The sequence below is a fragment of the Benincasa hispida genome, chromosome 7 (genome assembly GCF_027475165.1).
Source record: "Benincasa hispida cultivar pf3 chromosome 7, pf3_genome.v1.1, whole genome shotgun sequence".
NCBI classification, from domain to species: Eukaryota; Viridiplantae; Streptophyta; class Magnoliopsida; order Cucurbitales; family Cucurbitaceae; genus Benincasa; species Benincasa hispida.
Window position 1 is genome coordinate 55,491,477 of NC_143484.1, and position 12,063 is coordinate 55,503,539.

The 12,063-nt window shown below is 35.6% G+C and overlaps 1 protein-coding gene across 1 annotated transcript; it reads right to left on the reverse strand.

Annotated features, from left to right (window-relative positions):
* Window positions 1-8,495: 8,495 nt before the first annotated feature.
* LOC120082039 (uncharacterized) lies at window positions 8,496-9,861 on the reverse strand. Its single transcript, XM_039037254.2, has 4 exons — window positions 9,544-9,861; window positions 8,950-8,997; window positions 8,791-8,853; window positions 8,496-8,694 (listed from the first exon to the last, which is right to left on the reverse strand). Exons 1-4 carry the CDS (start codon window positions 9,823-9,825, stop codon window positions 8,623-8,625), a joined length of 465 nt encoding a protein of 154 aa, XP_038893182.1. The 5' UTR covers window positions 9,826-9,861; the 3' UTR covers window positions 8,496-8,622.
* Window positions 9,862-12,063: the final 2,202 nt, after the last annotated feature.

Genomic DNA, 12,063 nt, shown 5'->3' on the forward strand with positions numbered 1-12,063 from the left:
AATCCAATATGGTCCAAAGAGAAATAAGCACAATATAACTTCTCAAACAGGAATTTCCATATCATTAGAGTAACTTGAAAATACTTGGAAACTGTGCTTAAGACTACAAGCATTCAAAAATGCACTTACCCAGAATAATTTTTACATGAATCTCTTGTTGTTGCAAGAAATCCATCTCCTCCCCACCGCTTCCAAATACCTAAAAAACACACAAAAAATACCATTAAAAGTATATAGTAGAAAAATTTATAGGCCTATTAGATACACCATTAAAATGCAACTTCTCATATATGTAAAACAATTGCTTTTTAGGAGCTCTACTATATTTTGTCACACTATCATAAAAAAAAAAAAAAAAAAGGAGTTCTTATATATTTATTCATCTAAAAACTTCTTTACAACCCATCAAATTAATGTTTAAGTCGAATTAGGAAATGTGCTAGAAACAAGTTCTCTCTCCTTTAATTAGCCTAAAAATTGCATCACATCAAAATGTTTGATTCTCCAACATAAAGCAAAAAGAAATTATTCGAAAATGACACAATAAAGCTGCCAATATAAAGTGTTCAGTCAAAACTTTATGCATATGTATATTACTATTCAAACTCAACAATCAATGTCCTCTAACAAGCTAAAGATTTGTCTCTAAAGAGAGAATAATAAACGTTAATAATCACTGCTCAACTTTTTTAATACATAGTAACAAAACAATATTAATTTGAAACTCGAAAAATTAAAGCACACTCATAGATATATACACACATCCACGCATATATATATTAGGCATAGAAATCTTATGAATCCCCAACGTATATACCAAGTTTGAGATTGAAATTGCCCAAACTCCATAGTCCAAATTATTAGCTAGTGAGTTACTTAAGTTTGAGTTTATTCACTTTTATAAGTCGACTCCACTCCAAATTCACAGTGAATATTTCATCATTAAAAGAATTAACAGAGCTAAAAGTTAGTATCCATACCAAACATGCACAAACACACATACATTTCCTTTTAAAAAACAAAACAAAAACATTTCAGAAGAAAAAAAAAGAAACCAGAAAATGAGTAAAACCTACCATTCGTGGAAACAAAAATAGTGAAGCTAGATCAAGTGCGACTGTTAAACAAGCAAGGAAGATTGTATCTTACACCTAAGAGAAAATGAAGAAATTGTCTGAATAACTAAGAGATGACAGATATAAGCTACACGGCACTGCAAAACACCAAAAGCATGGAAAGTTCTTCTACTTGCTCGACATGGAAAACAGGTGAATTTCTTCATCCCCAAAAAACACAATTGCGGTCTATAAGTTCCGAAAAGAACATCAGAATCGAAATTACAATCTAACTTCGTTTAATACGTCTCGCTTTCATATGTCTACTCCACTCCAAATTGACAGTAAATTTTTTCATGATTAAAAGAATTAACAGAGCTGAAAATCAGTATCCATCAGTATCCATCAGTATCCATACCAAACATGCACAAACACACATACATTTCCTCTCAGAAAACAAAATAAAAAAGTTTCAGAGGAAGCAAAAAGAATAAAGAAAATGAATAAACCTTCAATTCGTGGAAACAGGAGTAGTGAAGCTGGATCAAGTGCGATTGTTCAACAGAAAGGAAGATTGTAGCTTACACCTAAGAGAAAATGAAGAAATTTTCTGAAGAACTTGAAAGAGGAGGACATCTCCCCAAAACAGACGTCGCCGTGAAACACCGCTGATTTGAACCCTAAACGACTCATTTGGAACAAATCATGGAAAACGTGGAAATAAAATCACAAGAAGAAAAGAAAGAGGGGGAGAAAAATAGAGGTAGATCTTGATGAACAGAGGCGGATCTGCACGACAAATAGAGGCAGATTGACGAACAGAGGCCAGATCTACCAGGTTGTTGGCCGAATGCTTGGCCGGGTTGTGGGTTTCGCGTGGAAGGAAGTAAGAAGTCACGTTTTGGAAGGGTTTCGCGTGGGTTGTGGGTGAGTGAAAGTATGGGAATGAAAGGAAAAAGAAAATTTGGGGGGTGAATGGGTTTTTTTTAAAAAAAAAAAAAAAAGCGAATCTTTAATGTTCGTTTTAAACCGACATTAAAGGTATACCTACAATGTCGATTTAAAACAGACATTAAAGATTCGCAAAAAAAAAAAAAAAAGAAAAGAAAAGAAAAACAAAACCGACATTATACATTCGGTTTCACTTTTTTCAACTGACATTAACGCCCAAAATTCTTGTAGTGTGATGACATGTCAAGTATAAATCTTTATCTTGATACAAAATAATGGATAAGTAATCTAATTCTTCTCACATTTCCAATGTAATCTATGTTTTTTTTTTCAAATTAAACATTCGAATTTAATTTTCATTTCTCATTTCATGCATTACATGTGTTCCAATAAGAGAATTTCATCAACTAAAAAAAACAACTACACATATTTCAAGTTACATATCAGCCCAATATATCCAACGTAACTTAACAATTTCATTCTTCTACTACCTTTCATGTACATGAACAATTCTGAAATTTACAAGATCAATCCACATTAGTATATACTCTATCAACCCACCTTAATATGTGATAATTCCAAAATTACAAGATCAATTCATATGTGCTATATATTCTAGAAATCATAAGACTAAAATTATATCCCCCACCACACATTTCTTTGAAGTATATAATCTATAATGGCTATGAACAAAACATTTACACGAAAAAGGTTTTGGGCATTCCCATGTATGTTGTCCCAGATGACTAGATCTTGACGTTAATAATCACAATACACTCAGTTATAACGGTTGATAACAATTCAAGAGTCGATGGAGATAGAATGTAGATGCTCGAAAAACCTTCTGTCGTTTACCAAAAGTTTGCATGATCGCGTAGACGATGCACCAATAACTAAACGATAGGCCAATTAAGTAAATGATAGGATGAAGCGTTAAACAATCGTATAGACAACAATTGACTGAAGCTAGATAATCATATAGACAACAGCTGAAGAGCTAAGCGATCGTATAGACGATTGAGCGTGGAGCTAAACGATTGTGTACACGATGTGATAGGAACTACACGATCATGTAAACGATACTTTAGCAAAATCTAAATAATCGTAAAGGAAGAAAAAAAGACACAGGAGTTTAAGTGGTTCGGCCAAAGGCCTACATCCACTGTGAAAATTGGGAGGTTCTCTTTTATTACTCTTCAAAGTGTTACAGAACGAAAATGTCTAGCTCTCTCGATTAATACTCACTCTTACCTTAATCTCTCGATTGATTTCGTTTATATATGTGCATGTAATTCGGTCAATGATGAGGAGCTCTGGTGGTTACAACATTTAACAGAAAGAAGTCGACAACCATTCAACTGCTAGCTGCATTGTTCTTTCTTGATTTCAAGTCTTTCTGTAACAATTTCCACCTTTGTAAGCATCTAGATTTCCTTCCCTCTTTGCTTCACTGAGCTGACTTGAGCCAACCTTTTTTAGGTAACTCGAACCCCAGAAGGTCCAAGCATCTGCCAAGCTTATTCAGTGGAACAGTTTTGGTTAGCATATCAGCTGCATTATCCGAGGCATGATTCTTCACTACTTCGACTTCCGCTTTCTCAATTTCTTGTCTGATGAAATGATATTTGATATAAATATGCTTAGTTCTGCTGTGAAACTGTTGATTCTTAAATAGGTATATTGTGCTCTGGTTATCACAATAAATTCTGACTTTAGATTGTGTTATGTCGAAATCGTTTAGTATACCTTTCAGCCACAAACCTTCCTTCACAACTTCAGACAAAGCAATGAACTCAGCCTCTATTGTGGAAAGGGCCACAACAAGCTGCAATGTAGCTTTCCAACTGATCAAATTATTCCCCCATTGGAAAACATAACCTGATAAAGAACGTCTTTTGTCCAAGTCTTCTGCATAGTTTGCATCTGCATAGCCATAAACCTCATCATTGGATGGCTCATTCTGTAAGACTTTTGCCTCCTTAGATGAGCATAAATACCTTAGTATCCACTTGACTGCCTCCCAATGTCTTCTACCAGAATTTACCCTATACCTACTGACCATACTCGTTGCATAGGACAGGTTTGGTCGTGTAGAAGTCATAAGATACATAAGAGATCCCATTGCTTACGATTAAAGGACAACTTTCATATGGTTCAAATGTTCTTCATCAGTGCTCTTGGACTATTAGCAACTGAAAGCTTGAAGTGGGGGGCAAGAGGAGTACCTATTGGCTTAGCTTTCTCTATCTTGAACCTCTATAAAATCTTTTAACAATATTCAGATTGGCTAACAAGAAATCTACCCTGTTTTCTGTCTCTTTCTATTTCAATGCATAGGATCCTCCTTGACTCCCCTAGGTCTTTCATGATAAATTCTCTCTTAAGAAGCATTTTTACTTGCTTCAGTTCATCTTTGGATCTCTCGGCCAGCAGTATGTCATCTACATAGAGAAGTAAAACAGATCGATTCCTCGAAACAACTAGTATTTTTGTATACACACCAATCAAATGAGCTCTTTTTAGTTCATCAAACCTTTCATACCAGTATCTCAGTAACTGTTTTAGGCCATAGATGGACTTGTTCAACAAACACACAAGGTCCTTCTTCTCCACTTTTAACATAACCTTGAGGTTGTCTCATGAATATTGTCTCATTCAACTTCTCATGTAAGAAGGCTATTTTTACATCTAGCTGGTCTAATTTCAAATCTTTCTGTACAACAAGGGAAAGAAGTAGCCGGATGGAAGTATGCTTCACAACTAGAGAGGACACCTCATTATAGTCAATGCCTTTCTTTTGAGTGAAGCCCTTAGCAACAAGCCTAGCCTTGAACCTAGACTTTTGCACACCTAGAATCTCTTCTTTAAATTTGTAGATCCATTTGCATGAGATAGGTTTGTAACCTTAAAGGTACTAATCTCCAAGTGTCATTTTGATTGAGGGGCTTCATCTCATCATTCATAGCCTCAATCCATTGCCTAGCATCCGACTATTTGTTGCTTCTTCAAAGCTGGAAGGTTCATTATTACTCAAAGAAATGGCAGCACTCAATGCTACACTTGCAAAGTCAGACTCTTGGTACTTTGTTAGTGGTACTATAGTTCTTCTCGGTCTGTCTCTTACCAATGAGTAATTGTGCAAGTCCTTATGTGTCTCAACTTGATCACTTGACACATGATCACTGGATTCAGCTGCCTCATCACCTTCTAACTCTTGATTTTGAGAGGAAGTAGAAACTCCATTATCATTTTGATGCTCCACCTCAAATCTAGTGCTACTAGTCTTGGTTTCTGTTGAAGATGGTTGTTCTGACATCATGAACATTTCATTTTCTCTAAATATCACATCTCCGCTATTCACATACCTCTTTTCAACTAGATGCCATAGTCTCAAGCCTTTTACTCCCAGTGTAAAGCTTAAGAACATGCACTTTACAGCCCTTGGTTTCATGCACTTTACAGCCCTTGGTTTCAATTTCCCTTGGCTTTGGTGCACAGCCAACACAACCAAATACTTTTAGGTGTTCTAGCTTATGTGGTTGCCCTGTCCACCTCTCTTCATGACTCTTCAGCTCTATAGATAGATGAGGGCATCTATTAAGTGTGTATATAGTGTAGAAGACAACTTCAGCCCAATATTTTCCAAGTAACAAGGCATTGGACAGCTGACATCTTACTCTTTCCAGTACTGTTCTGTTTAATCTTTCAGCCACTCCATTTTGTTGAGGTGTGTACCTTACAGTTCTATGCCTACGATGCCTTGCTCCCTACAATACAAATTAAACTCCTCTCCATAAAACTCTAAACTATTATTAGTTCTCAAATGTTTAATTTGTTTAGAGGTATGCTTTTCAATCAAGGTCTTCCATAATTCATCTTTGGATTTTAATAATTAAACCAATCTCTTTTTTGAATAGTCATCTACAAATGAAAGAAAGTACCTTGCTCCACTAAGAGATGGAGAGTAAGCTGGCCCCCACAAGCCGTAGTGCACATTTTCAAGGATTTCCGTTGAAGTGTGTTGCCCTTTGGGGAATTGCTGTCTAGTTGCCTTGCCCAATATACAATGTTCACAAAATTTAAGATTATCTCCAACACCCCTTGGTAGTATACCCTGGTTAGATAGAATTTGCAGACCCTCACACTGATATGAAAGAGCCTTTTGTGCCACAACTCATCTTCGGTAGGTTTCTTATCCGTTGCTAACAAAGTCGAGTGTGCCATTTGTACATCCTTGATGACATATAGACCATTTACCTTGGCTACCACCAAGACCACTTTGGAATACTTAATAATTTCAAATGTGCCTCCCATACCTCTATATTTGCATCCTATGGCATCAAACATCCCCAATGAAAGGAGATTCCTCTTTAAATTTGAAACATGCCTCACGTTCCTTATCAATTTGACTGAACCATCATGCATCTTGACCCCATTCCCACAGCTCTGCATGTATTATTGTTTCCCATATAGATCAACCCACCATCCCGTTTCTTATAAGCACAAAACCATCCCTTGGATGGTGTCATGTGGACTGAGTAACTAGAATCTAACACCCAATCTTGAGTCTCCATAGTATTCCGGTCTCCATCTTTTTTAGTAGTAGCTAAAACATCTGAATAGACTAGGGAATTTTCACCTACAGCAGTCTCGGTCTGTTTACCCCCCTTGTTCTACTGATTCAATTTTCTCTTCAAGGCATAATAGTTCTTTTTCATGTGCCTCATCTTGTGACAAAATGACACTTTATTTTTTACTTATCTCCATTGTTCTATTTTCCCTTCCAATTGTTCTTATTCTTTTCTTTAGAGAACAAGCCTTCACCTCCTGGTTGATCCTTCTTGGTCATTTGCAATTCAAGCTCTCTGACTCTAACAGCTGATATAATAGCATCTGTGGTGATTCTTTCTCTACCATACTTCAATGCAGTCTTCACATCTTTGAAAGTTTCTAGTATAGAATTCAATAATATGAATGCTTCATTCTCTTCTCCAATATTATCTCCAATCAATCTGAACTCAAAAGACAGCCTCTTGAACTCATTAAGATTGTCTGTGAGGGACTTTGCTGGATCCATCTTATACATGAAGAATCTTTCCCTCAAGAAAGCTTTGTTGGGTAGATCTTTGTTGAGATAAATCTCATTCAACTTATTCCAAAGGGCATAGGCAGCTGATCCATAATTTGTCTCAAAACACTGTCTGTGACATTGAGAACGATGGTTCCATATGCATTTGATTCAATAGTCTCTTTGTTTGCCTCAGAAAATGTTTCAAGGTACTTCGCAGGTCCATAATGGCCAAAAATGTCTTCTGCTACCCCAAGACTCCTTTAATCTTTGCTTCTCACAATTCAAATCTATCTTGCCGTCGAATTTCTCAATCTCATATCTGGTAGTTGCCATTCTTGGTCTTCAATAATGATTACTCTGAATAAAAAATTCAAATCTTGGAGCTTTCTTGAACTGTTCACTGAGCTCTGATACCACTTATTGTCCTAGATGACTAGATCTTCACGTTAATAATCACAATACACACAGTTATAATGGTTGATAACAATTCAAAAGTCAGGAAAGATAGAATATAGATGCTCGAAAAACCTTCTGTTGTTTACCAAAAGTCTGCATAATCGTGTAGATGATGCACCAATAACTAAACGATAGACCAATTAACTAAACAATAGGAGGAAGCGTTAAACGATCGTGTAGATGACAGTTGACCGAAGTTAGACGATTGTATAGACGACAGCCGAGGAGCTAAATAATCGTATAAACGATTGAGCGCTGAGTTAAACGATCATGTACACGATGCGATAAGAACTACACGATCGTGTAAACGATAATTTAGCAAAATCCAAACGATCGTAGAGGAAGAAGAAAAGACACAGGAGTTTAAGTGGTTCGGCCAAAGGCCTACGTCCACTGTGCAAAATGGAACGTTCTTTTTTATTATTCTTCAAATTATTACATAACGAAAATGCCTTGCTCTCTTGATTATAATTCACTCTTACCTTAACTTTCGATTGATTTCATTTATATATGTGTAGCGATTCGTTCAACAATAATGAGTTCCGATGGTTATAACATTTAATAGAAAGAAGTCGACAACTGTTCAACTGCCAGCTGCATTGTTCTTTCTTGATTTCGAGTCTTTCTGTAACAATATAGCCATATACACAAAATTTATAGGAAGCCCATCAGATATAGCGACCTAAATATTCAACCCATTCCATGCATACTTCATCCAATTCAAGTTGCGAGTACAAGCTCCTCGTATCAATCTATAAAATATAAAAAGTCAAATATACATTATTTACACTATTTACACTATTTATAATGTTACAATATATATAAGTAGTTTAAAGATATACTGCATCTGTGATAATATTTTCTCTTTAGTCAAGATTTCTTGCATATATCTCATGACATAATATCCACATATTTGTTATGTATTTGATATCTTCCTGCAAACTTAACTCTTTCGGCCAAAATGAAATAAACTTATAATATATCATAAATAAATAACATTTACTTATACAAAGCCACCATTGATGAAGTCTTCACTTTTTGCGTGCTACAAAATTCGATCACAACTTCTCACAGCACATAACAATCATTTCATTCTAAGATCGGTGGTACACTAATAGCGATCACTTCCTTCTCCTTTCCGGCATTCTCTGAAAGTTTCCCCTAAAACCACCAAGTTATAATTTTATAAGTAATTAATAGTAAGGTTAACTCACGAATAAGATGCAAAACAATGGGAATAGTGCAATTCTTATTTGCCTTATGCGATAGTGGTTGTGCACTAATAGCTTCCTTCTCCTTTACCATCTTCATTGAAACTCTCTACTAAAACAACCAAGTTATACTTCATATAAACAATATTGAACAACCAAGTTATGCTTCATATAAATAATATTGAACAACCAAGTTATATTTCACCTTCTTCTCTTCCCCATCTGTGGTTGATGCACTAACAACTTTCTTCTCCTATGATATAAATATAACCGTATAAAATAGTGATAGAGACTAATGTCGAACGAACGAACGACAAAATGGATGACGAACAAATAGAATGTCGAACGAGTATAACGGATCTAAACTGATAAATCATTTACAAAGAACGAGTATAACATTAATGTCTCATAATGAGACAAACAATGATGATGGATATAAATGCCTTTTCGTTCTTTAAACTTCTAAAACAAATAATTTTTTCAGTCAAGGCCTTCGTGAAGTTCAAATATGAAAACTCAAGCTTAACCACATGCCAAAAATATCAGATCCATCATTAATCTCCCGATTCACACAAAAAGAAAATGAAAGAATTTTCAAAACCGGTGAGTTAATTAAAGCAGATTCACAGAATCGTACCTAAACTTAACCATCTAAAATAATTAGAAATCAACTTAAAAATCAGAAACCAATCCTCTCTCTCCAAGTCCAAATCAAACTAAATATTCAAGCAATCCACTTCAATTTTTAAGCAACCAACACAGGAATCACAAAAGAGACAAATCCAAATCCTAACTTTACCTGTGTCAGTCCAGACCGAGGACGGCAGTGACGAATCGAATGGAGAGGGCTTCGAAGAGCAGAGCCGCGAGCACAAAGAGCATGGAGGAGAGAAATGGAATAGTGAAACGAAACTCGGAGGACCAGTGTTTGTAGAAAGGTACACAAACAACGGCGGAAAGGGCAAGGAGGGACCAGAGGGCTGGCTAAAGACGGGAATTCCATGCCGGCAAGAGGTGGCTGATGGAATACTACTTGAAGGTCGAACAGATAGAAAATGATTGAAGGTCGAACGGACGCCATGGTTGCGTGCAAGAGGTTGAAGGTCGATCGACTAAATCTAGGACATTTAACATTTTACTTCTTTAAAATAACAAGTCAATTATTTGTTATATTTTACTTGATATGAAAAACGTGTCAAGTAAGACCTTATATTACTTGACATGAAAAACATGTCAAGTAATAGTTCGCTTTTTTAACCCTTTTACTTGACATTTTCTTTTCTAAAAAGTCATTACTTAACTTTTTTACAAAGAAACGTTAAGTAATTAAAAATTACAAGTGTCGAATAATGTAGATTTTGTAATAGTGATCTGAGCACCTTTACTTTCTTCTCAAGTTGATTTTCAACTTCTGTTTTATATGTTTTAAAAATATTAAAGGTTTCATCTTTACTATGTAATAAATACACATAGCAATATTAACTATAATCATCAATGAATGTGACAAAGTATCTCTTACCACCTCGTGTGGGAGTACTTTTCATGTCATATACATCACTGTGGATTAAATCAAGTAACTCATTACTTCTTTCCACAGATGAAAATGAGTTTCTAGTAAACTTTGATTCAACACAAACTTCACATTTGTGTCTATTATCAATGTTAAAATTCGACAATAGTCCTAAGTTTACCATTCTATTTAAAGAACGATAATTGACATGCTCTAATCTAGAGTGTCAAAGTCACACAACTCAGCAATAAGCAGAAGAGTTGATATTATTATTATTCTTTGGCATTTGTGCCAGTACATTCAGTTTGAACATGTCATCACTTAGATAGGTTTTTCCCACATTCAAACCTCTTTTGTCATAATAAATTTATCTGACTCAGATACAAGCTTCAACCCTTTTTTTTTAAGTAGGGTTCCGAATACTAGATTCTTTTGAATCTCTGGCACATGTCATACGCCATTAAAGGTAAGTATCTATCCAGAAGTCCATTTTAGTAGGACCTTTGCCTTGCCTTTCGAAGCATTTCCCATGTACAACTTATCGCTGCCATCTAGCTTCTCATATGTAATGAACAATGACTTGTTCTTATAAATATGTCTAGTAGCGCCAGTATCAATCCACCAATCTTTGGTGTCTGAAGCCATATTTACATAAAAAAAAATGACGGCAACTAAATCATCATTTTCCACGACAATGGTTTGATTGTTGGAACTTTGTCCCTTCTTGTACTTGCACATTGTAGCAGTATGGTCATTCTTACCATAAATCCAGCAATTGCCTTGAATGCGCTTGCTAGCATCATTCCTTGACTCGTGATTCACATTTTTCTTCTTGAAATTCTGCTTCTTGGGTTTATGTTTTGAAGCTTCAGCAATGTGAACCTTAACTTCAACTTCTAGTGGAGTTTTATCTCTTTTTTTGTTATCCTCTTCTATACGGAGTTTTACCGCGAGGTTTTCCATGGATAACTCCTTTCACTTGTGTTCGAGATAGCATTTGAAGTCCTTCTAGGAAAGAGGCAACTTCTCAATCACATCAACAACTTGGAATGGCTCACTGATGTTCAATCATTCACTTTGCAAATCAGTTATAATAATTTTTCATTCTTCCATCTAATTGACTACCAATTTGGTATCGATCATCTTATAATCTATGAATTTTCCCACAAAGAATTTCTTAATACCAGCATCTTCTAGCTTGTACTTCTTGTCTTATGCCTCACACAATAGTTTTGATATATTGTAGGCATTGCAATAGACAGTATACAAAGTGTCCTCAAGACTACTAAGTATATAATTACGACACAAGAAGTTCGAATGCATCTATGCTTGCTTTGCAGCTTCTATTTAAGGAGTTATAGCTTCTGATGGGATAATTAACAATCTTTCTTCAAAATATGAGCAAGACTCAGTATGGTGAGATAGAAGATCATTTTCTGTTGCAATCTCTTGAAATTATCTCCCTTGAATTTCTCTAGTTTTTCAGCATGATGCTTGACAATGGGCGATCGAATGATTGTAGAATTAGCGACATTGGTGGAGTTTGCAGCCATCAGTTCAAATATACTAATTATTTTCAAATTGTTGGGGGGGAATGGAATATATAGAACTGAATACACTAGCAAACTTTGGAGACTCAAAACATAGTCGAGGCATGCTTCTGGTAAGCGTTATCCTGAAGAAAATTTTTCAATCTACACAGACTGTAAGCATATTACAACGATCGTTTCAGCAGGATGCAATGATTAACTCTGGTCGAACTGCAGCCTCGAACTATTTGGATCTAGCAAAACTCTTGGATACTTGCTC